This window comes from Rhineura floridana, chromosome 3 (assembly GCF_030035675.1).
Source record: "Rhineura floridana isolate rRhiFlo1 chromosome 3, rRhiFlo1.hap2, whole genome shotgun sequence".
Lineage (NCBI taxonomy): Eukaryota > Metazoa > Chordata > Lepidosauria > Squamata > Rhineuridae > Rhineura > Rhineura floridana.
In genome coordinates this window covers 131,371,748-131,398,367 of record NC_084482.1, presented here as the reverse complement: position 1 = coordinate 131,398,367, position 26,620 = coordinate 131,371,748, and the positions used below count along the sequence as shown (strand labels likewise).

Genomic DNA, 26,620 nt, shown 5'->3' with positions numbered 1-26,620 from the left:
GCGACTTGACGCATAGAGTGTCGGCCCTGGCGCAGGCGCACAAAGTGAAACGGAGTGCAGCGAGAGATAAGTCGTGATGGTATGAGAAAAGTTGCCGACGGAAAGGGTCAGTGTTTTTCGATCGTCTTGTTCTTTTGCCTGTCCCTCTCGTTCCTTTGCGGATGGAATTTCAGGGCGTTATGTCCACCGATATCCAGGCGGTCTAATTTACCCAGGCCGTTCTAAAACGGAGGAGGAAAATGATATGGCTTAGGGACCACGCACGCACTCATGCTGCTGTCTGTAGACTTCTCCCCGTCGGTAGTAACCTCAAGCCGGTAATTCATTCAATTTACAGCGCAATCCTCTGCATGCCTATTTAGAATCAGTGAGATTTACAGTGCAATGCTTTTTTTAAAAAATTGTTTTTTTTTAAAGTTACATGATTTTATACACAATTAATTAATGGTTACAAGTTAAGTAGCTAAATAAAGGCCAAGAATTCACATATATTTATGCATCTTTTCTTTTCTAATCTCGTGTTCAAATACAATCTATGTATACTCAGAAGTAAATGCTACTGAATTCAATGGGGCTTACTCTCAATGAATTAGGTTGAGATTGCAGCTTTAGATTCCTACTACTTACTAGGAAGTAAATCCCATTGAGGGGACTTCTGTGTTTAATCCAGTGGTTCAAGAAGCCAAGTATTAATTCTTGCCCAATGGTGATTCAGTATGGTTTCAACAGTATAAAACAAGCATAGTGGAAATGTATCCATTCTCCTGCTGCTCATGTTCAGTGTGTAGCAAATAAATTATTCTTTAGATGTAAATAAAGGATTTATATGAATGCATACATACTTATTTTAAATATTTAATCAGCCCTGTGGTGCACTAGTGCTAGCCCTTAACAAATATCCAGGCTCAAACAAGACCTGCTGGAGATGTAAAGCATTGTATGCCCAACAATAAAATCCTTTGGGGAATCTGTATTAAGTGAAATAGAGAGCATAATAGGATATACCTGCCCAACAAACCCATTAATAGTACTTCTAGTAGAAAATATAATATATTTCTTAACTGCAGCTGAATTTACATTCAGTTCTTACTGGAGAAAATAATGGTTCCTACACTAGATTACTGGATTACAACGGTATGAAAGAATGTTCAAATGGTTAAGGGAAGGAAGGAAACCAGATATTTTGTTGAGAGATAGAGCCCTTTTATTATGTATTGGTGTGTATGTATTAAGATGTATATATTTCTTTACAGGTTGTTTTAAAATAATGTGGACTTATTTATATATTCTCTCCCCTCCCCCACCCCCATTTCTCCTGAAAGATTTTTCCTAGAATAAGAATGAGAGCAAAAGATGAAGGTGTCTACTCAGTGTGTGGCAGCTGTGGAAAAGGCAAATTCCATGCTAGGAATCATTAGGAAAGGTATTAAACATAAAACTGCTGATATCATAATACCATTGTATAAGGCCGTATTTGGAATTCTGTGTACAGTTCTGGTCGCCTCACCTCAAAAAGGATATTGCAGTTGGAAAAGGTTCAAAAAAGGGCAACCAGAATGATCAAGGGGATGGAGCAACTCCCCTATGAGGAAAGGTTGCGGCATTTGGGGCTTTTTAGTTTAGAGAAAAGGCGAGTCAGAGGCGACATGATAAAAGTGTGTAATATTATGCATGGCATTGAGAAAGTGGATAGAGAAAAGTTTTTCTCCCTCTCTCGTAACACTAAAACCCATGGACGTTCAATGAAGCCGAATGATGGGATGCAGGACAGACAAAAGAAAGTACTTCTTCACGCAGTACATAGTTAAACTAAGGAATTCGCCCCCACAAGAGGCAGTGATGGCCACCAAATTGGATGGCTATAAAAGAAGATTAGACAAATTCGTGAAGAGTTTTGGAGTGCGTTGCCATCAGTATGCTGATGACACGCAGCTCTATTACTCCTTTTCATCTTCTTCAGGTGAGGCTGTTGATGTGCTGAACCGTTGCCTGGCCGCGATAATGGACTGGATGGGAGCTAATAAACTGAAACTCAATCCAGACAAGACTGAGACGCTGTTGGTGAGTGCCTTTTCCGCACAGATGGAGGATGTTCATCCGGTTCTGGATGGGGTTACACTCCCCCTGAAGGAACAGGTTCGTAGTTTGGGGGTTCTTTTCGATCCTTCCTTGTCACTTGAGGCTCAGGTAGCCTCGGTGGCTCGGAATGCGTTCTACCATCTTCGATTGGTAGCCCAACTACACCCCTATCTGTGCGGTGACGACCTCGCCTCAGTTGTTCATGCTCTAGTGACCTCTAGACTGGATTACTGTAATGCACTCTACGTGGGGCTACCCTTGAAGATGGTTCGGAAGCTGCAGCTAGTGCAAAACGCAGCAGCCAGACTGTTGACGAGGACCAATCGGTCCTCACATATTACACCTGTTCTGGCCCGCTTGCACTGGTTGCCAATTTGTTTCCGGGCCAGATTCAAGGTGCTGGTATTGACCTATAAAGCCTTACACGGTGTGGGCCCGCAATACCTGATGGAACGCCTCTCCTGCTATGAACCTACCCGTGCACTTGGTTCGACATCTAAGGCCCTCCTCCGAGTACCGACTCATCGAGAAGCTCGGAGGGTAATGACAAGATCCAGGGCCTTTTCGGTGGTGGCCCCCGAATTGTGGAACAGTCTCCCCGAGGAGGTATGCCTGGCGCCTACGTTGTTATCCTTTCGGCGCCAGGCTAAAACCTTCCTATTCTCCCAGGCATTTTAATGCATTTTATATATTTTAATTTTAGTTATCTCAATACTGTTTAGTGTTATTATGTACCTGTATTTTATATCTAGTGATTTTTGTTGATTTATTGTATTATTGTATGTTGTACACCGCCCAGGGAGCCATTGGCTATGGGCGGTTTATAAATGAAATTAATTAAATAAATAAATAAGATTAAAGCTATCAATGGGTACTAGCCATGATGGCTGTACTCTGTCAACGTAGTCAGATGTAGTATGCTTCTGAAAACCTGTTGCCGGTAGCCACAGAAGGGATGAGTGCTTTTGCACTTGAGTCCTGCTTGTGGGCTTCCCGTGGGCATCTGGTTCGACACTGTGAGAACAGGGTGCTGGACTAGATGGGCCACTGGCCTGATCCAGGAGGCTCTTCTTATGTTCTTAAGATGATAGAAGAAAATATAGCCAGAACCTGAGTATCAGCCACATGATGGCAGTATCACCAAAGACAAAAAGTTTATGTCAAATATCCAAGGGCCTTTTTTTAGCCCTTAAAAAGTTCTGGTACCTTTTTATACTGTTTTACCTCAGTGTATGTTCCATTATTACGTATCTGTCTCTCTTGCAAAGTAGCATCTGCTTCTTTGTAATCATATACTATGGAATAATTTACTAAAAAATGGAGGCGTTGGGTCATAAAATCGCTGTTGAAATGAAAAGGCCACTTATTGACTACTCCAGCCCCACTACCTGAGCAAGAGAATCATCTGCTGCTACAATCATCTATGTGTAATTCATGTATTTTGTAGAATTCCACAGATCGTAAAAGAAGAGCAAATAGCTCCCGATGACTCTAGGAAGCTATGTCAACAGAGGAAAGAAGGAAAAATAGGCCTATTAGCTCTTTTTCTTCTTAGTTGTACCTAATTATGAACAAAATCCATGCAGCAAGGCTTCCCAAAAGCAAGATGAATACTAAGCCCTTCAGCCATTTGAATGGGTCAGTAAATGAAAGTCCCTGGGCTAAATCTGGTCCCTTCCAGTTTCCAGGCTAGAAAGTTGGATCTGCGCTAGCAGGTTGGGTTAGTTGCGTGTAAATGAGGACCAGCTCTTTGACGAGGCATATAAGTAAGGCCAGGTTTGGGGGCTTTTAGAAAAAATTTGCAGGGATTTGGAGCATAGGGGGCACCTACACACTTCATGTTGGGCCTCACTTATTCTTGTAGAACCACCTAATCAACCACTCCACATATGGTGTTTGCTTTATTTTGTGTCGCGGCACCTGCTTCTGACAAGTGGTTTCTTCTCCACAAGTTCATCATATACAAACCAAACCCAGGTTCACCAGCAATGAGCTCAGGGAAGCATACATAGAACTTTCCCCCTCCTTCCTCATCCTGTGACTGAAGCTAGGCTGCGAGATGGTGACTGCTCCAAGGTCATCCAGTGAGTTTCATGGCTGAGAGAGGATTTGAACCTGGGACTGTCTAGGTCATAGTCTAGTGCTCTGGCCTCTATGCTACGATGGATCTCGCCAGAACTCCCCAGGGATGAGAGAAGTGTTACATATCGCAAATGGGAGACTATGATAAACACCCATCCAGCTTTCTAGCACAGTAAAGCCTGCATAGCAAAATAAGACACAAACTGGTTGTTGAGCTTTATGCAGCATCCCTGATCTGAAATTTTAAAAATTGTATATCCAAATAAAAGTATCCCTTTAAGGAAGGAAGGAACATTTGGTAATCATTAAGCATGGGCAATCTATCTATCTTGGGCAATCTATCTTAAGTATGCATGTATCTGCCATTGAGTCAGCTAGTCTTGACAGTAGATTGTATATGATTGCAGTTAACATAAATTATTGCAGTTACATCACACTTAGGCTACATTTACACACACACACATGGTTCATTACAGTTTTCCATGAAAGTGTCCTAATGCCACAAGTGCATGTTCCCACACAAGTAAATGTAATTTATGCAATCATTACAATTTGGACAGCATGCTAAGAATTACACACATTATTGTGAAATAAATAAGCAGTTGCTTAGCCAGGGGGTGGGGGACCCAGCCCAAATCATCACTTCTTGGCACTGGCAGTGTGCAAGGGATCTCTCTTTCCAAGTAAGCAGAATCCTCACTTGGGGATAACAGCTGCCAGGGCTGTGCTGAACCAAGTCTATTCAATGAAGCAGATGCTAAAGAAAGTCCCAGAGGACTTATTTTAATTGCTTGAAAAGCCAGAAGCGATCATGCCCTTTCAAGCAAGGTACCTCACCAAAGGCTTCTGAGGAAGCTTAGCAGTCATGGAATAAGAGGAGAGGTCCTCTTGTGGATAAGGAATTGGTTAAGAAGCAGAAAGCAGAGAGTAGGAATAAATGGACAGTTCTCCCAATGGAGGGCTGTAGAAAGTGGAGTCCCTCAAGGATCGGTATTGGGACCTGTACTTTTCAACTTGTTCATTAATGACCTAGAATTAGGAGTGAGCAGTGAAGTGGCCAAGTTTGCTGACGACACTAAATTGTTCAGGGTTGTTAAAACAAAAAGGGATTGCAAAGAGCTCCAAAAAGACCTCTCCAAACTGAGTGAATGGGCGGAAAAATGGCAAATGCAATTCAATATAAACAAGTGTAAAATTATGCATATTGGAGCAAAAAATCTGAATTTCACATATACGCTCATGGGGTCTGAACTGGCGGTGACCGACCAGGAGAGAGACCTCGGGGTTGTAGTGGACAGCACGATGAAAATGTCGACCCAGTGTGTGGCAGCTGTGAAAAAGGCAAATTCCATGCTAGCAATAATTAGGAAAGGTATTGAAAATAAAACAGCCAATATCATAATGCCGTTGTATAAATCTATGGTGCGGCCGCATTTGGAATACTGTGTACAGTTCTGGTCGCCTCATCTCAAAAAGGATATTATAGAGTTGGAAAAGGTTCAGAAGAGGGCAACCAGAATGATCAAGAGGATGGAGCGACTCCCTTACGAGGAAAGGTTGCAGCATTTGGGGCTTTTTAGTTTAGAGAAAAGGTGGGTCAGAGGAGACATGATAGAAGTGTATAAAATTATGCATGGCATTGAGAAAGTGGATAGAGAAAAGTTCTTCTCCCTCTCTCATAATACTAGAACTCGTGGACATTCAAAGAAGCTGAATGTTGGAAGATTCAGGACAGACAAAAGGAAGTACTTCTTTACTCAGCGCATAGTTAAACTATGGAACTTGCTCCCACAAGATGCAGTAATGGCCACCAGCTTGGACGGCTTTAAAAGAAGATTAGACAAATTCATGGAGGACAGGGCTATCAATGGCTACTAGCCATGATGGCTGTGCTCTGCCACCCTAGTCAGAGGCAGCATGCTTCTGAAAACCAGTTGCCGGAAGCCTCAGGAGGGGAGAGTGTTCTTGCACTCGGGTCCTGCTTGCGGGCTTCCCCCAGGCACCTGGTTGGCCACTGTGAGAACAGGATGCTGGACTACATGGGCCACTGGCCTGATCCAGCAGGCTCTTCTTATGTTCTTATGTTCTTAAGCAGTGTTCTTGGGGACGTATGACAGACCAGCATGAAAGCCACAACACAACCTAGTGGAGTGCCTGCAAGGAGTCTCCTAACCTTACAAGATCTGGCATGTTCATAGGATTGCTACATTTTGATGTTATGACAGGGGAAGCAGCATTTGGTGTAGTGAAGAAATGGGGAATATGTGACCCTCCAGATGTTGTTAGACTCTGACTCCCATCAGTCCTAGCCAGCATGGCCAATGGTCAGGAATGAGGTGAGTTGTGGTCCAACAATATCTGGACGGCCACAGGCACCTCATCCTTGGTGTAGTGCCTATGATAATATGCAGAGTGCACAGCTTTCATCACTGAGTAACTACAGCATCAAGGATTAGGGTTGTGGTTCCCAGATAAGTACTGGCTTTCCAAACCCAATAGCAGGAGAAAACCCTAGAAATGTCTCTTTTGTGTCTTGTTTCTGGTGAGGAAAGTGAAGTTTAAAAAAAAGGGACTTCACACGTTTTGACTTCTTTCTCCTTCCTTCTATTCTCATTTTGCCCTCTTTTTTCCTCTTCAGGTCCCTTTTTATATCAGTGTCCTTTAGGGATAAACTCAAAAAACAAAGTAGGAAAGAACTACAACTACAAGGCTTTCAGTGGTCATTAGCCACAATGGCCATGTTGTACATCCACTATCAGAGGCAGTATGTCTCTGAATACTAGTTACTGGGAATCGCAAGTGGGGAGCACTGTTGCACTCAGGTCTTGCTTCCGTGCTTCCCATAGGTGTCTGGTTGGCCACTGTGAGAAGACAATACTGGGACTAGATGGACCTCTAGCCTGACTGGCCTGATCCAGCAGAGCTCTTCTTAAGGCCTATGCAATAATCTCATCACCATACACTGAGCCAATGGAGGGAAAGTATGGCCCCAGGCACTTGGAATAGAGGGAGAAGGAGTGTTGTCAAGGGCATTCAAGGACATTCCACATGTCTTGTAAAAGCAGATCCTGGAGTAGGCTTCAAATCTCCTGGACTGTGCTGCCATCACAAGAGTCGGTGGTTCCATTCCTCACAAGATTACTTTCTCCCTCCCTTTCCTCCCCTGAGTAGCTGCACACCATCCTTATCCTTTTTATTTCTATCTGAGCTGTCAAGTTCAAAGTCAAGACTAGCATAAAGCTTTGCCAACTGCAGAGTTCTCTCTTTTGAATGGGACACCCTCCTGAAAGATGCCAGGAGACCATCTTGGACCGAGGGGACATTCCTTCAATACGTATATGAACCATACACACAAAAAAATTGCAGCTTCTCAGTAGAAAAGGGACTAGCCAAAGTAATGGAAGATAGGCCTTTCACGCTCTTTAGGAGTTATCAATGAGGGCAAGGAAACATGGGGAGGCAGCAGAGAGATGCGTCCTTGCACCATATCCCATTTTCATTGCCATCCAGTTCATGGGAGCAGTGTGAAGCAAGGGGCCTTTTGTACCAGGGAGGCTCCCCATGTATTTCGAAACTCTGATTTCCCCCACTTCATACAGATTAACAGGCAAAGAAAACAGCTGGGTGGGGGGTGCTAGCCTATTCCCATTGTTCTTCTCACGTGTTTCGTTGCCTGAAGAGTAGTACCAAATGTCACATTCACACATACCTCTGTATTCCATGTTAATTAATCCAGAATAAACATCACCTTCATATTTCAGACAAACAATTATTAATACACGTTGCAACCTGTCCTTCACTCACCAACATATATTGAAACCCTTGAGGGTTTAAGGGTTATTATTACAAAAATGAAATGGACTGCCTTCAAGTCAATCCCGACTTATGGCTACCCTATGAATAGGGTTTTCATAGTAAACAGTATTCAGAGGGCGTTTACCATTGCCTCCCTTTGAGGCTAGTCCTCCCCAGCTGGCTAGGGCCTGCTCAGCTTGCCACAGCTGCACAAGCCAGCCCCTTCCTTGTCCACAACTGCCAGCTGGGGGGCAACTGGGCTCCTTGGGACAGCTTGCCCACGGCTGCACAGATGGCAGGGCACATAACCCCTGAGCCCCTCACTGTCAGGGTGATCTTTAGCTGGCCCTTTACACCCAGGAGACACGAGCGGGGATTTGAACTCAGACTCTGGACTCCCAGCCAGGCTCTCCTCCCCACTGTGCTATACCAGCTAAGGAGGAACTAATCCAGCATGGTGCCCTCCAGATTTTGTGGACTATAGTTCCCATCATCCCTGATCATTGACCATGATGCCTGAGGCTAATGGGAGTTGTAGTCCAACAACATCTGGAAAGCACCCTGTTGGCCACTCCTGACATAAAATGATCTTGTGTAACTCAAGTTTTCAGAGTATACACATTTCAAGAATATATCATATCCCGAAATAGAGAGTGTCGGGAACTGGAATTCATCAACAGAGACTGGAGACATTCTCTGCTTTTGCTTTCTTTCTTTTATGCACCACAAGCTTCTAGATCAGGGTAGTTTCCAAAACAGTATACTGGACTTAATAAATGTCTAGAAAGCTCCACAGATCCTCATGGAAAAGATTACAGCAACCCCTCCCACTTGCAGGGAGTCAAGCCAGGAGCTACTCCCTTCCACAAAGGCATTCAGGGTATGTGATAGAACCTCACGCTAGCTTGGTTATGGACAATAGCTTTCACTGACTTCTGAATTTGAACTTGAGGAAGCAAGCAAAGGCTGATCAAGCAAAGGCTGTATACACACAATACTATTAAAGCACATTATTTCCCTCAAAATGCCTGGGAACTTTAGTTTGTTAAAGATGTTGGGAATTGTAGCTCTGAGGGGTAGGGATGGAAGGATCTGTCAATTTTGGTTCTCTCAGTTTCTCATTTTTCCAATCTTAAATTTTGTTCTCCACATCTCTGCAGCAATTTACAGACATTCTTAAGCATTTCTGTGAATTTCTCCTAATAAACACAGTTTTGTATGCAATTTTGACTAATGTAAACATCTTTGCCAGCAGTTTCTCCTAACATATTACATGTTTGTATGTTAATTTCACTAATATATTCATTTTTATGTACACATTCAACTAATATATGCATTTTTGTAAACATTGCTTGGTTGGAGAATTGCATCGCAATATTTGGGTAAGTGTGAATTTCAAAGGATGGCTGTGTTTCAGAAAATGCAAATTTGATAAATTTGGCTTTAAATGCGAACTAATTTAATTTCTCCCCCATCCCTTTGAGGGTTGGCAGGATTCTCTGGGGGAAATAATATGCTTTAAATGGATGGTGATTGTGCAGCCAGTGATGCCACTACTTTAATTTCCTTTGAGAATTACATTCTCTGCAGCATCCAGAGCGGACCACTGGGTGGACTATTAGATCAATCCAGAGCAGCACCTTGAAAATCCTTTGAAACCTTTTTTCTGCAGTGCAGGAACTTCATTCCCCTCATACACACACTGTTGCCATTGCTGCCTGATTCAAATTAAGTGCAGGGAGGGGGTAGATTAGGACAGGAGCTGTCACCATAATTAATGATTTGTTTATTTCAGTAGCATATGGGAAGGGCTGCCCACTCCCCATTCTGTTCCTATGGTCTGGAAAAGGCCAGCTCTAGATCATCCCTAGACATACAATCCCTTGCACTGCTGAAAAAGACAAGCCTCTCCCTTCCTCTCTGGGGATAGCTCAATACATTACCCTATGTTTTCATACCCCTAGATGGCTGCATTTTCTGTTATTACATAGGAGTGCCAATTGACCAGGAGGGAAACTGACCGGGCTCACTTACAGTCGACAGTTGAAAAACTGGCAACCCTATTTCCAAAAGCTGACAACTCCTCCTCCAAAAGCTTCTTTCAGATATATGTGCCTATTTCAAATGAGTACATGCAGAGTTTCCTTGCGTTTGTCTTCTGGACTATAAGCTACATTGCATTCACCCTTTTAAAAAAAAAAGTTTCCGCACAATGCTGAGGGGATAAGGTGTCAAAGAAAGCTGAGAGATTCAATACCACAAGCCTCTGAGTCTTAAATCAGAGCTGGTCCAAGACATTTTGCTATCTGATGTAAAAAACAAAACAAAAACCCATCGCCCGCACCTCCGTTTCCACATACAGACAGTGACTGGACTAGTGGTTGAATCTTGCTTCAGCACTGGCAAAGGGACAACATCCTCCACTACTCCGCAGGGTAGCTCCCTGTTGCCTGTGTGACATGCACACAGCTCTGTCCTCAACACCTTGCTGCTGTTCTCTCCCCCATATTATCAGCTTCCTGAGGCAACCGCCTCACTCTGCCTAATGGTAGAGCTCTCCTGCTCAAAATCTTACACCAGTCCTGAAAGCAGGCCTGTTCTTCAATCTGCACTGCACTGCCCTCTTCTCCCAAGGGCTTCACATGATGACCAAACTGAAATCACTAAATCCAAAATTCCAGAAATAACTGCTATAGAAAATATTTAAAGAGAAGAAAATGTGAAAAATCATGACAGACAAGGAGGTGGGGAAGCTTGCACAGAGACTGAAGAAAGGATTGGCTGGTAGCTCTCTAGGTGATTTGTAGTAGATCTACAAGGGTTTCTGACTCATGATGGTTTAACACTTGAGTCCCTCAAGGATCAGTACTGGGACCTGTGATTTTTAACTTGTTCATTAATGATTTAGAGTTAGGCTTGAACAGTGAGGTAGCCAAGTTTGCTGCTGATAATAAATTGTTCAAGGTGGTTAAAATAAGAAATAATTGTGAGGTGCTCCAAAAAGATTTCTCCAAACTTGGTGAACGGTAAATGCAATTAAATGTATGCACATGTAAAGCAATGCACATGGGAGCAAAAAAAATCCTAATTTCACATGTATGATTGTGGGGTCTGAACTGGTGGTGACTGATTATGAAAGAGCTATCCTAGTGGATAGCTCAGAGATTATGTTGACTTCTTACGGGCCCCTCCATCACAAAAGTCAATGGACAAGAGGACCACCCAAAGGGCCTCCCTTTCAGATCTTGGACAGATCACTATGGGAGGAAGCATTCTTTCTGATATTTTGGATAACCTGCCTATACAAGTACAACAAATCTATATCTGAGTTATTATAGGTCAAAAATTCTGACACAAATGTCTACAACTGGTCACCATCAGAAGTACACAAAAACTGATCAAAGGCAGTTAATTCATACATTATACAACCATGAGAGTAGCTGTATACCATAGCCAGTGTGGATTTTTCACATTCTTCAATGTTAAATTGAAAATACCCCTCATGCCATTCTGATGCTTCCCATAAGCTCATTTCAAAACAAAAGCTTACAAAATTTATAGTCCTGAACTCAGAAATGCTTGCTTGACAACCCTCTCAATTTTCATGGCAATACACAAAACAGTCAGAGAGAATAGAGAGTTCAAAGTCTAAAAAGGGAGAGAAAAAACCCAGAGCCCTTTTGGACATTTTTCTGCCAGAGTTCTCATAATATTGTTATGAGCATGGGGGTTGGGATGGATGATTCCTGTGGGTCCCCTTTCCAGCCTCTGATTTGGAATCCTGTGCCTTGGAATGAGGAACTCTCTGCTGGTCAAATGAGTCTTTTGTTAACCAAATAGATTGGCAAGGTAAGATAATGGCCGATCAATTGCCTAGCAACGGTGAATGGGCCAGGGAGACCTTTTTGTCATTGAAACTCTTCAGGAGAGCATCCCCCCCCCTCCTGGAGCCCAGTAGAGGCTTGTAGTTTGAGTTGTGGCAAGAGAATTGCTGGGAACTGGAAGGCAGGCAGAGAGAGACTGGCTCTCTGCACCAAGGCATTTGGGGTGCCTCCTGCAACCCAGATGGAAAAGCTGAATATTGGACTGCTGATGCCTTGAACCCCCTCCATCTTGAGCTCAGGTTGGAATGTGTGTAAATAAATAAACCATATTTCATAAAGACACCGCAGTCTCCGCTGACCTTCCCCAAAGGAAACCAAACCCTGGAGGAGTGCAGGGATCCCTGAAATCTCACTGCTCGGAGATTGGGAGAGGCACGCAACAATATGTTGAAATTCATTAAAAATCAGCCATGTTCACAGAGTACCTGTAATCCTATTACTGACCTTGCCCCATATTCTGACCATCTTCTGCTGTTTAAAAGTAAAAACAAAATGCCTGGATGATTTTTAATTAATAATTCTTACATTGAACTGAATGATAATGTTGGGCATGCTCAGTAAGAACCAGCTGTCAGTGTTCTAAAAGCCAGACTCACAGCTTCTTGGCTTGCCTAATCAAGTGGCCACACCCACACCAGACTTTGATTTCACATGAGACAGTCATGGCTTCCCTCAGAGAATCCTGGGAAGTGTCGTTTGTGAAGGGTACTGAGAGGAGACTCCAATTCCCCTGAGAGAGCTCCAGTGGCCAGACTGGTTTAACAATCAGCCGCTGTTGAGCCCCAGCTCCCTCAGGGGAATCAAGGAAGGGGGCTGGATGAGATGCAGATCCCTCAGCTAGAGCAAGGGGAAGAATCAGGGGGTGTAGACACTTTCGAGGACCATGGGGGAGGGGGTGTGGTTGACTCTGTGCCAGTTCCCACAGACAGTTCTCCCACCGAAGAAGACTTTGCGCCACCTCCAGACGCCTCAACAGAGCCGTTGGAGGATGTCCTGGCACGCATGCCAACTCCAACCCCCCTGAGCTCCCCTCCCGAAACTTCAAACGTATCCCCGCCTCCTGAAGCTGAGCCGGCAGCTATCGAGCCTGTATTGTCAGATGAGCCAGCGAAGACATGCCCCCTTTCGCCCCATGCAAGAAGCACCTCAGCCAGGGGGAGGGTCTGTGAAGGAGTCAGAGATTACAGGTGAAGACCTTTCCTGCTTAAGGTAGCGCCCCCTGTTCTGGGTGCTGAGTCAATTTCCTTCATGCTGCAGAGTATGCTTATGTGGCTTAGGGATAGAAGTGAGTTAGCATAGCAAGTCTATGAAGCGTACTGCCTTTGATGTTTCAATTTCCCTAATAAAACAAGAATTAATTCCATCCTCATCTGCACCTCGTGATTCGCACTCTGGGCAGGACAGCCGCTCTGATTAAATGTCTGTGAGGGGAACGGTGTCTCTAGCAACTCTCAGCACCCTTCACTAACTACACTTCCCAGGATTCTTTGAGAGAAGCCATGACTGTCCAAAGTGAAATGAAGGCCTGGTGTTGATGTGGCCAGGGACAGCTTTGGTTTAAATTTGGGTGGGAGGCTGCATGTACCTGCTTTAGAATAAAAAGGTGGGGGAAACCCTGAAAAGCAATGAACTTCACAATGTTTTCATTTTGGAAAGGAAAAGGGCTTCCCCTCTGCCCAGAGACCACCCACTCAATCCCCCCTCCTCCTCCCTTCCCTGCCCCTCCCCCAGGTCAGTGTTGGACTATGACCTGGGAGACCAGAGTTCGAATCCCCACACAGCCATAAAGCCCACTGGGTGACCTTGGGCCAGTCACTGCCACTCAGCCTCAGAGGAAGGCAATGGTAAAACCACCTCTGAATACTGTTTACCATGAAAACCCTATTCATAGGGTCGCCATAAGTTAGGATCGACTTGAAGGCAGTCCATTTCCATTTTCAAACATGATTGCACAGAAATAAATCCTACTGAACTCAAAAAGTATGCAACTGAACAAACCCACCCTCCCTTCTCCTCCCTCCTATCCCCTCCCTCTTGCCCCTTCCCTCCCCCTTCCTTTGCCCCTCCCCCCATCCCCTTCCAAGGTTTTTTGCGTATTAGTGAACATACTTTATAGGTGAGGAACTTTGAGGCTGAGAGAACTGATTAGCACAAGGGTGGCTGTGGTAAAGATTTTACTTGCAATTATTAACAAATTTTCCTTTTAGTAGATACCACTTTTCTCACCACTGTGTGACAAGCTCCCCCTACCAAAATCTTGTCTTCTGCACAACCCCTGTCTTCTGGACAATAGAGGAGCCCTGTCCTCTATTGCATCTCATCCAATGATTGCTAAACAGCTTCCATGAAGGAGCTAATGCTCTTGGCCCCCATCTGTCCAGTGCTTGGCTCTTGAATCAATAATTTATAATATTGTTCTGTAAGTGCTCTTCCAGCGCACCTCATTTCTGCTTGAGGTACATTTCTGCAATCTGGGTTTCATAGATTGTTTGGAACGGGTGCTGTTTTTAAACAGGAGTTTGGATCAGATAGACAATCCGTTTCCATTCTTCAATTCTATACTACATATAGATATGGATACATGAAGCTGCCTTATATAGAGTCAAACCATTGGTCTGTTACTGCCTTGGTCACCCTAGTCGATGACATTTGTCAAGAGAAAGATTAGGGAGTGTAACTTTCCTCATTCTTCTTGATCTCTTAGTGGCTTTTGATACCATTGACCATGGTATCTTTCTGGAGCAGCTCAGGGAGGTGGGGGTTGGGGGCACTGTACTTCAGTGGTTCTGCTCCTACCTCCAGGGATGTTTCCAGAAAGTAGTTTGGGAAGCTTCAGTTCAACACCATGGGAGCTTTCCTGTAGTGTCCTGCAAGGTTCCATCTTGTCCCCCATACTATTTAACATCTATGCGAAACTGCTGGGAGCAGTCATCAGGAGATTTGGAGTAAAGTGTCACCAATATGCAGATGATATTCAGTTATATCTTTCTGTGCCATCTGAATCAGAAGAAGTTGAGGTGTTAGGTGTGTGGAGGCAGTGATGGGCTGGATGTGGGCCAACAAACTGAAGCTGAATCCTAAAAAGACAGAAGTGTTGTGTGTTCCAAGTTCTCGAGTCCAGAAGATGGGACGATGACCTGTTCTGCATGGGATTGTACTCCCTTGTAAGGAGCAAGTTTGTGTTTTGGGGCGCTCTTTGATCCAAGATTGTCACTAGAAGCTCAGGTGGCTTCAGTGGTTAGGACTGCCTATTTCCTGCTATGGCTGGTTCACCAGCTACAGCCCCTTTGGACAGAGATGACTTCACAACAGTACTCCATGCTCTGGTAACTTCCAGATTGGATTATTGCAATGCACTCTACGTGGGTCTGCCCTTGAAGATGACTGAGAAACTTCAGCTGGTCCAAATTGCAGCAGCCAGATTACTGGCTGAGGTTCCTGTTAGAACTCATATAACCCCTGTTCTAAACCATTTGCATGGGTAGTCATTTCATTTCCAGGCCCAGTTCAAGGTGCTCACGTTAGTGTTTATAGCCTAAACAACTTAGGCTCCAAATATCTCAGGGACGGTCTCCTTCCCTGCACTTCTCGGGTGTTAAGATCAGCAGAGGGGGGCCTCCTTGGTAGTTCTGCCACCCTCCAAAGTTTGGCAGCCCTTCAGTTGTGGAATTCCCTCCCTCCCTACAGAGGTGTGTCTAGCACCTTTGCTATACAGTTTTTGGTGAATGCTAAAGACACACCGCTTCACCCTGGCCTTTGGCTCCTGGGATGTGTGTTTTCATAACCCACCCTATTCTTGTGATTGAAATGTGTTTTAATTCTTTTTAATATTATATTTTAGATTTTGTAACCCATCCTGGGACCTATTGATGAAGGGTGGGCAATAAACCACAACAACCCAGCATTGTTTTTTCTGACAGGCAGCAGCTCTCCTAGTGTACTGCAGAGGACTTTTCCATCACTTGCCACCTCACTTCAAGTGTGGGGAAACATCAGCCCACAGGCCTAATGAGGCCAGCCAGCCCTCCCCATTTGGCCTATCAGGCTGTTTCAGCCAAGCCATGCCCACCTGACATACACCTCACGTTATATATGACATCAGGTGTGGGGAGGTGAAGATGCAGCTCCCTGGCAAAAGCGGGGTTTGCAGGCACCAGTGCTTGCAAAAAGGCACAGCACTTTACAAAGTACCGATGATCAGCTGACAGGTTTAGCTAGAGAGACCAGGAACTGAACCAGGGATATTCTGCACACAAGTTTATGGGCTCTACCACTGAGCTACAGCCCTTCCCCCATTAGAGCTATATGCTATGAATGCTTTAACAGGTAGAGAAGGGGAGCCCTTAGAAGGCAGCATGGATAAAGCAACTACATAATGCCAAGTGACATTTGGCCAAGGGCAGATTCTGCAGCAGGCAGAAGACGATGAACATAGACAGGGCCCACACGTGCCTTGCTGCTTCCTCAGATATGTGAGGGCAGCCTAACTTTGCATCCCTTCATTCACAATAGTTAGAAATGTGTGGGCACAGTGAGGAGGACTGTCCTGGGGCTTTGTCACCCACCCTGTGAATTTCCTCCCCCAAGAAATGCAACCATCTCACTGTTGTATTTTTTGCTATCAGGAATTTTGGAAAGGCTTTTTTTAAAAAGAAAAGATATGTACTGCTTGAGCTTATTTTGAATTGGAATTTGCTTCTGCTAGTTTGCCATGCTGTTTGGGCTAGCTTTCTTTCTTTCTTTCTTTCTTTCTTTCTTTCTTTCTTTCTTTCTTTCTTTCTTTCTTTCTTTCTTTCTTTCTTTCTTTCTTTCTTTCTTCAGAATTGTTCTAATTTTATGCTTTTATATACCATTTCAGGCATTTTATAATGGAGGAACTATTTTTTTCCTAAAGAAATACATAAGATAGTGTTTTTCTAAGTGCCCTTTTCCACAGTAAACATTAGCTTAACTCCATTTGATTAAACAGAAAGAAGCAAGCTTCTTGGGGGTATTTCCACTGTATCTGCCCACTCTAATAAGCTGTGAGATTCCACTGAGTTGCTTGTCTGCGTTTACCGCCATGGAAATAATGCCTGGCAACTGATTTTACTGTGTGGATAAAAGGCACACTTTAGCTCTCATTACAGCTGGATAGAGAGGCTGGCATTGACTTCAAAGAGAAGATGGACCAGGACCCTCCAAACTAAGAATGCCATAATTTTTCTCGGTAATTGCAGTGGCTAATTGGCCATGTACTCCCTAGGGCATTTATCTTTCCTTTGAAATTTAGTGTTCAGTCCCTTTTCTGCCAAGCACTTGAGCAGTGTTTGCATGTCCCATCTTGGCAGCAACTGCCAGTTTCATATGTGCCACTTCCATTGGTCAGTTCCTCCCATAGGAGCACAGACCCAGGATACTCTCCCTTTTGCTTCTCCAACCACACATTAGCTAACAGTGTGCACATTTCAATGGCCAAATGTACAGAGTTCTGGGAAACCTCTACATGTAGGAGCATGAGGGTCAGACTACACATCGCGTCAATCACGTGCTGTAAGGCAAGTGCTTACAACTGCTCACTCTCTCCCTTTTACAAAAAGCAGAGGTGGACTAGCGCATGGAAAAAAGGGGGGTAACTCCTTCCTCTCCTTTACATTTTCTTGCTAAGAATTCCACACAAATGTTGCCATTTGACCCATCAGGTGCTTCCTGCAAATAGCATAGTTGTGACAAAGAATAGAGAATTTCACTAGTCCTGCTTTGGTGGGACAAACCACGTAGAGCAGAATGATTCGTTCTATGCAATTTTTTAAAGGTCGGTATCCTCTCAAGGTTTTGAATGGGCAAGCTTTGTGTACACACACTCAGAGGGTTGCCAACTTATTTTCTGTTTCCTGTGTCTCAAATTCTTCCTGTCAGGCAGCTATTAAACAGGTAAAAACTAAGGTTTTCCATCACTTCATCTTCACGTCAGGAAAAGTGTCACTTATCTTGACCTGTACACACTTGGGCCAAGGGAGAAATCCATGGGACACTCAATGAAGTTGAAGGAAGAGAACAGATAAGTACCACTCATATCTTTCCTAATTGGTTTGTACTGTTTTTATGAACTTGGCATTTTTATATATTGAAGGCCACCCTGAGTGGTATATTTATAGTAGAAAGGCAACAAATAAATTCCCAGTATGGGCCTAACAAGATTAATAGAACATAAATCCACCATGCTATTGAATTCAAAGCAGTGTACTATATATACTAACTAGCACAGTCATAGCCCATGTGGTGCGCACAGGCTCCCACAGACACTTCCCTAACGTCCACAGGATCCTTCTGCTTCCCCCACTGAATTTAGACTTGAAAGAATATTCCATTGAGGCAATAGAATTGCAGTAATAAAATAATAATAATAAAATTTTATTTATGAGTCGCCTATCTGGCCGAATTAACGGCCACTCTAGGCGACGTACATCAATACAATAAAATACAATATAAAACCAAAAAACCACATTCAATAATTAAACTAAACAGCATTAAAAGCTAACCGTATGGTGCTTCCAGATGAACTGTGTATTCAGTATACATTCTGATTTGTTTATGCGGAGGTTAGATGATGTTCCATCAAAGCATGTGTTATCCCAGATTTTCCACTGCATTTTCCCATCACTTTCGTGATAGCAAACTGTCTAATCTTTGGGGGAAGCAGGTTTGTTGTGCAAGACCTCTCCATCAGCTATAAATATGCAACCTGAATTTTATTTATTTATTTAAAATATTTCTATCACGCCCTTCTGCCCTATTATAGGCATGCCCCCCATTGTTATAGGGACCACAGCCTAGGAAGAGGAGCGTTATCTCTTCCTCCCCCAACTGTAACCCCTCAATACCCCTTCAATGTGGCTACAAAGTGGGGAGAATTCTCATTGGTTTTGCTGACCTCTTCAGGTGGAGCTGAGGACTAAGGAATTAAACCAAAGGCTTAATGGAAGAGGTTAAAGGGTGACAAAAGGTGTTCTTCAGCAAGGCCTAAGGGGCAAGGAGAGAATGGGTGGAGGTGTGTATGGGGGTGGGGAGACAGTTTCTCCAGCTTGGGCACGTACTTGTGGGCCCAATACTGACTCATGTAACAGCAAAAGAACTTCAAAATACAATGAACATTAGTGTTTGAGTTTCACACACACACACACATATGTGTAGTTCTTTACTGACTCCCTCCCTTAAAAACAGCAGGCAAGGAATGAAGAATCTGAATCGAGACTATGGTGCAATGGGAGAGAGGATCAACTCCTTCCCCCCCGCACCATTTTCCTGCCAAAAAAATCCCCCTGAAGCTATTTAGTCCCCAAGCTGCCATTGGAACAAATTCCTCCTTGCATGTAGGATTCTGTACAAAATTAAACACACCCATATGAAACTAGGACAGGGGAGACTTATTTAAAACCCTGCTAACTGGGTAATCTTGGGCCCCGTTACCATCTCATAAGAACATAAGGAGAGCCCTCCTGGATCAGGCCAAAGCCCTATCTAGTTCAACATCCAACATTCTCATAGTGATCAACCAGATGCCCTTGGGAACCCCACAAGAAGTAGCTGAGTGCAACAGCATTCTCCCCACCCACCCAATTCCCAGCAACTGGTATTTCAAGGCATACTGCCTCCAACAGTGGAGCTGGAACATAGCCATGATGGCTAGTAGCCATTGATCTATCCTCCATGAATTTGTCTAATCCTCTTTTAAAGCCATTCAAGTTGGTGGCCATCACTACTTGGCGTGGGAACAGATTCCAGTTTATGTGTTGTGAGAAGAAGGACTTACCTTGTGAAGCAGCAGTGTAAATGCGGAAGTGCAGGGTCCCTTCATGATCGTCACAGCCACGCCCTCACCCATCTTTTTTTTTTGTTGCTGAGAACGAGATCCTTGTTAATGCAGGCATCCGTAGGAGCCAAAAAGCATAAAAGGGGAGATGTTCGTTGCTGAGAAGAGTCTTCTCAGTGGCTGACTCCTTTCACTCTGGCTTCAAATCAGCAGGAAAGGACAAGGTAGAAGACTCTTCTCAGTGGCTAACCCACTCTCCTTTCTTGCTGATTAGCTCATAAGATGCTGGAAAGAGACCCTGCTCCCCAAAAAGTAAGGAGTCTAAGACCCCCCCTGCGTCCCTGGATGACTACACCTCTGGTGTGAAGTAATCATTCTGGCATGGGTCCCCTTTCCATAGTATGCTGCTGGGGGTGGCTGTGCCTGAAGCATCAGGCATATCTTGAGGGGGCTTTTAGAGACCCTACAGACCAGCCTTCCCCAACCTGGTGCCTTCCAAATGTTTGGGACCACAATCCCCAGAAGCCCCAGCCAGCCTACCCAATTGTCTCAGAGATGATTGATTAAAGTTGTTGTCCAAAAACATCTAGAGGACACCAGGTTGGGAAAGACTATTATAGATATTGGGGACAGAGGACGCTGCTGAGGAGAACACTTCCTGCTTGCAGGTGTCCCATTGGCATCTGATTGGCCGCTATGAAAGTAGGATTCTAAATAAGATGGGCCTTTGGCCTAATCTAGCAGGGCTCTTCTTATGTTCTACAGACAATTTGTCTATCTAGTCCATACCTGTCTATTCTAACTGGCAATCTCTAAGGTCTCAGGTGGAGGTCTTTCACAGCAATTGCTACCTGATCTTTTTTTAAACTACAGTTGCCAGCAATTGAACTTTGGAACATCAGCAAACATACTACATGCTCCACCATTGAGCACTGAGGACCCTTGCCTATTAGATTCTCTTTGTCTTTTCTTGCACCTGTCTGTTCAACAGATTAATGGAGCTACTTTCCTAGCCACATGGACACTCACGTATCTTCCTCCTTGTCAGTTCAGGAGTACAAGTGACACATACATTGTTTTTTCAGTATTGGTGCCAGTGTGGCACCGTGCTAGAGTGCTGGGGTTGTATGTGGGAAATCCAGGCTCAAATCTCTATGAAGCGCACCAAGTAGCCTTGTGCAAGTCTTCATCTCTCAAAGTTATGTTCTGAACTAACATGCAGCTCTTAGCTCTTTGGAAGAAAGGGAAGAGTACAAATGTTAACAAGTAAAAAAGAATGATATGACAGCTGTATTTGTACCAAGCAAAATGGTACCTTTTAGATCTAAAACCATAAACAAATTTTCCTTCTTCTGTACAGGCCATTGATTTCAATAGGTTGTAGCTATATGTGGCAACTGATGCAACAGTTTTTCATACCATCCGTGTACTGCAATACTGCTCCATCCTGATCCTGGCCTCATTAAATAAAAACTTTATACCGCTGCACATAGCCTGCGTTAAGCAGTTGCATCCAACAGTCTGTCACACAGATGAAAGGCTGAGAAATATCCCAGAGGAGTGGGCTGGAGGAGGAACATATCCAAAGATCCATAGATTCTGGAACCAGCAGAGTTTGATGACCTCCATTTGTAGCTGAAATTTCTAAAATGTTGGTTGACTCCAAAGTAGGGTTTCCACTTCTCCCAGTGGCATAGAGAGCTATTTTCACAAGTGTGTTAATTCACTTTTTTAAAAAGATGCACCTTTACAATATTTCCTACTTTAGCACTGATGTTTTTAGAAAATGGCTAGATAAATAAAAAGTCCTTTGAACAGCCCACTTGCTGTGCATTTCATGCAAGAAACAAAAGTGATTCAGCTGTTTTTAAACCAGGGTGCCTTTATGAAGAATATATAGCTATACTGGCTGTAGGTATGCCATTCACTCACTCCTTTTTTCCTTCACTAATTCCCTGGATAACTTGCTTTATCATGGAGCCTCACTTCCAGATGTGCTATATCCTGATATATCCTGCTAAATCCTACTCAGAGTAGACCCATTTAAATTAATGGACCTGCATTAGTCATGCTTATTAATTTCAGTGCATATACTCCAAGTATGACTAACATTGGCTACAACCGTGTGTGTTTTTTGAATATGTGGGGTCTGTAGCAAAAACAAACCCTTCCTGTTTATCTCCATCATGGAGATAATTTAATTTTGGGCATCTGTTCCAAGTTGTATCTCTGTGAACAGTTGTCATTTCCTCTCTCTGCACACATGAAAGGATGACCAATAACTAAGACAGCATCCCTGCCAGCTCAGCAATCAACAGTGTGGGATTGTTTGATGTAAATGAGACCCTCACATCCTGAAGGGTATGGACATCAGGAAACATGGAACAATTTCTCATTGTGCCATCCTTTGTCTTGGTATTTTAAAGAACGCCCACTTGGAAGCACTAGGGTCCATAAACACCCTCTGGTCTATTTCGTCCAAGCCAGGCTGTGTCTTCTGTGTGTTTGTGGCTGTTTCACCCTCAGTAACAACAATGTTCTTCCCAGCAGGGCAAGTGGTTCACACTATTGTGTGAGGCTGCCTGATCAGCTACAGGAAGAAGCAAGATTCTTATCGGCCCCAGGAGTTTGCCAAGCAAGTGAGATCATATTGTCTCCATAAAAAATACAGTTGCCTTTTCCAGCCAGAACTGCTGCTGGCTACAACAGAACTCATTTCCCTCTCTCAGCTGTGCTGCAGAAATTCCTTTTAGATCTCTGCTCCAACCTGCCCTGTTTCCATGACTAGGCTCCTATGCAGCCAGGACAGACTGCACAGGATGGAATGAGGCTATGAGCTCGTGTCCATGTGTGGTACCAGCACAGTATAGATCACAGCTTATCCTGAAAATCAGAGAATGCCATACTCTCATCTACTCTTTCTGGAGCACATTGCCAATTTATTACGAACATAGATTACATCTAGTGCCAAGCTGAAATAAGGGTCATATTTTATGAACAGTTTCATCCCCCACAATTATTAATGTTTATTTTATTTTTACTTTTCTTTTCACTGCTTTGCAATGGTCTGTGAAACTTCTCAAGGGGTCAAGAGTCAAAAAAGGAACTTGTCCCCATTGCCAAGGCAACTGTTAGGCTAATACTCCCTTGACTCCAATCGAATTGTGTTTAATTGATTTGTTGGGACAGAATGTGGCAGGAAACACACATTTGGATGCATGTTTGAAAGTAATGTAGATAGAATGCATATCTGGATGAGCAACCAAACATAGATGATATCCACATTACTGGCTGTATTGCACAATTTTGCACAGGATAGGCATTTGAACATAGATCTCTGTCCGCCTGTCTCTTTTATTTATTACCTTTCCCATCCAAAGGAACTCAGGGAAGCCTCCATGGTCCCTCTCCTCCATTATTTCATTCCACATTTTATCCTCATAACTGCTTTGTGAGAGCATGTGATTGATTTAAGGTCACTCAGCATGCTTCATGGTTGAGTGAGGATTAGCAACCAGCAGCACTGTACTGAATTGTAGTGTTGCCCCTTTTCTGTCTTCTTTGAGCTCTACAGAATGGTCAATGGGCAGAGCAGTAAGTGGCCTCGTAATAAAATCTGCAAGACCCATCTTCTTATCTATTCCACAATTTTAGTCAAATTATGGTTCCCTTCTCTCCCTTAGACTTCTAAAACTAATAGCTAAGGGAGTCTTATGAGAGCCAGTGTGGTGTAGTGGTTAAGGTGTTGGACTAGGACCTGGGAGGCCAGGGTTCGAATCCCCACATAGCCATGAAGCTCACTGGGTGACCTTGGGCCAGTCACTGCCTCTCAGCCTCATGAAAACCCTGTCAATAGGGTCGCCATAAGTCAGAATCGACTTGAAGGCAGTACATTTACATTTAAGGGAGTCTTGTCACAAAAACTAAAGGGTCCCGACCTCTCAGTCCCCCTGGAATTCAGGCACTTGCCCCGTGTGGCCCACTCTGCTCTCTTCCACCTGTGCCAGTGGGAAGGAAGGACCTCTACCCTATGCTATGATCAGCACATGTGACCAGCTGCTTTCCCAAACATAATGGAATGTAAACTACTGAAACCAAATACCCAAACACTGTTTTCTAGAGAGGCTTTGTAATTACCAAGAGGGCCCCTTCTGCTGATTTCAACACCCAAGAGGGTCTGTAGGCAAGGAGATTTTGGGCCTGAGTCATGTAAGACTTTAAACACAAGCATGAGCACCCTGAATTGGTTGCCAGCTCATTTCTAGGCCCAATGCAACTGTTTTAAAACAGAGGTTGTATAAGATCTCAATGGAACTCCAGCCGGCAATCCAGCTGCTGCATTGTGTACCAGTTGAAGTTTCTAAGTAGTCTTCAAGGACAGCCCCACGTAGAGCACATTGGAGTAATCCATTCTGGAAGTTACAAGTACATGGAGGACGTGGCCAAATCATCTCTGTCCAAAAGGGGCCAAAGCTGGTGAATCAGCTGGAGATGGAAAAGGGCACTCCTAGCCACTGAGGCCACCTGAGCCTCCAGTGGCAATGTTGGATCTAGGAGAACCTCCAAGTCAACCCCCTTCAGGACAGGCCATCTCACCTCCTGGACTCGAGAACCTGGAACACATAACACCTGTCTTTTCAGGATTCATCCTCAATTTATTGGCCCACATGCAGCCCATCACTGCCTACAAGCACTGGACTAACACTTCACCTGCCTCTACCGATTCAGATGGAACAGAGAGACAGAGCTGGGTGTCATCTGCATATTGATGACACTTCATACCAAATCTCCTGATGACAGCTCCCAGTGGCTTTATGTAGATGTTAAACAGCATGTGGGATAAGATGGAATCTTGTGTCCTGGCTTAGCCCCTCGGAATAAGACTTGCGATCACTGATGTGTTTTTCTCTGTTACTTTTAGTGCAAAAGTTAACTGTACAGCAGTCAGGTTACAGATACACAGGTCTCTAGATCTCTACATAGATTGGTAGGCATGACCACTCAAGCTAAGATGCTAATGTAACAATATAGGACATGCCTCCTGAGACCACTTAAGTAGACACAGGGCGGGCTCATTGCTTGCATGGGAACTGTCTCCCAGACCAAGATGGGCCAATGAGTGGCAAGCAGGCTCAGCTTGTTCATGTCTGGGCAGCTGGTGGGGTGTCCTTGACCACGGGGAGATGCCTCGACCTGTTCTTCTCCAGTCTCCTCCTCTGGCTGAGACTCTGACTCCTCCTGCCCCAAGGGCAGAGCGGGAGGCAACTCTGGAGACAGAGCAGGGTCAGAAGGCATGGAAATGGGAGGTTTATCTATAGCACGCAGCACCTCAGGGTTGGGGCTGTCATTGGCCAGACTACTGATGTCTTCTTTTTCAAACCCCTCCTGTTGCAGAGCACTGGGCCCCTCCCCTGGATCCTAGTCTTCCTCCTCCTCCTGCCCACTTTGCCAGGAGTTCTCGACAAGGCTCATGACATCCTGAGGGACACCATACAACAACTCCCATAATGCAAAACAGTAGCCTCCTGCAACTACTTTCTGGAAATTGCCCTGGAGGTGGGAGCAGAACTACTGAAGCGCACTGCCCCCAACCTCCACTTCCCTCAGATGCTCCAGAAGGATACAGTGGTTAACAGTAGCGAAAGCTGACAAGAGGTCAAGGAAAACAAGCAGGGTCACACTCCTCCCTCCAGACAGATGTGATCATACAGGGCGACCAACGCAATTTCAGTGCCATGACCAGGCCTGAAGCCAGACTGCAATGGATCCAAGTAATCAGTTTCCTCCAAGCATGCTTGAAGCTGGACCACCTCCATCCTCTCAAACACCTTGCCAAAAATGGGGATATTTGCCACTGGGTGATTGTTGTTTTAACATGTCTGGGTCCAGGAAGAACATCTTCAATGAAGATCATCATTATCATGTTCCTCATCATCAACAGACCCCCCACTCCCCAGGATTCACATATGTTTTTAAATGTACAAAGCAAGAACGCATACTAAGAATCTCTTAAAGTATAACTAAACTGCGGCACATTACCCTGAATATTTATCCTTTGAAAACATCAAACAAAGATCCGTCTAGTCCTGCATTCTTTGTAAAAATTCCAGCAGCCAGCTGGGTGGCTTACCAGAAATTATGGTTCACTATGGGCTACTGGCTAGTCTTTTCTTCCAGCCATCCCTGCCCTGCCACATGTATCTTGCTGACTTCTTTTTGGACTAGCCATATGCGGTAAAATTCATCATGTATGACTTCCAGAAGTAGATACTTGAAAAATGCTCCATCTGGAAGGGCCTTTAGAAGAGATAGTGAGACACGCAAAATGAGTTGAAATACAAGTGAGGAAAAGGAAATGGTGCTGAATATTGAAAATTGTTCCATCCTCTTGGAATCCAGTCCTGAAACAGTTCCAACATCTCTTCCTGGCTCCACTGGGACCCTGTTAATGAATCTCCTAATCGGATTTTTCTGTCTTTGTGGTTTTGAGTAATGTTAATTGAATATTGAACACAGATTCATTCTAACAGCAACTTGGCCTCTGGCAATTGCCTTTTAAATACCAAGAAAAATAAGCTAATATTGGAGTGCCAGGTGAGAGCAGGAACAAGTAATCCCATCATTCAGTGTGGCTCTATAGGAACAAAGGAACAAGCTTTATATTGACTCAAATCATTGGTCTATCTAGCTCAGTACTGTCTCTATCAGGGAGTGTGGAACCTCTGGATGTTGGTGGACTACAACTCCCATCCTTCCTGATCTTGGCCATGCTGAATGGGGCTGAGAGGAGTTGGAATCCATCAACATCTGGATGGCTGCCCCTCATCTACATTGACTAGCAGTGGCTCTCTGGGGTTTCAGGCACTCCTCCCCCCCCCTCGGCCTTACTTGGAGATGCTAGAGATCAAACCTGGGGACTTCTTTTAGTATGCAAAGCACGTGCTCTGCCACTGAGCTACTCTTATCCCTTTAATGGGATAATGTCACT

At 44.3% G+C, this 26,620-nt stretch overlaps 1 protein-coding gene across 3 annotated transcripts; it reads left to right on the top strand.

Annotated features, from left to right (window-relative positions):
• Nucleotides 1–56: 56 nt before the first annotated feature.
• Nucleotides 57–26,541, top strand: LOC133380529 (uncharacterized). Of its 3 annotated transcripts, XR_009761463.1 has the most exons (3): nt 57–317; nt 1,323–1,423; nt 25,027–26,541. XR_009761463.1 is itself a non-coding variant. In XM_061617944.1 (2 exons), exon 2 carries the CDS (start codon nt 1,753–1,755, stop codon nt 2,755–2,757), a length of 1,005 nt encoding a protein of 334 aa, XP_061473928.1. In that variant the 5' UTR covers nt 57–317; nt 1,323–1,752; the 3' UTR covers nt 2,758–2,826. The 3 variants fall into 3 exon arrangements, 2 of the variants coding, with proteins under 2 accessions (XP_061473928.1, XP_061473929.1); XM_061617944.1 differs by lacking the exon at nt 25,027–26,541 and having other exon boundaries at nt 1,323–2,826; XM_061617945.1 differs by lacking the exon at nt 25,027–26,541 and having other exon boundaries at nt 78–106; nt 1,323–2,826.
• Nucleotides 26,542–26,620: the final 79 nt, after the last annotated feature.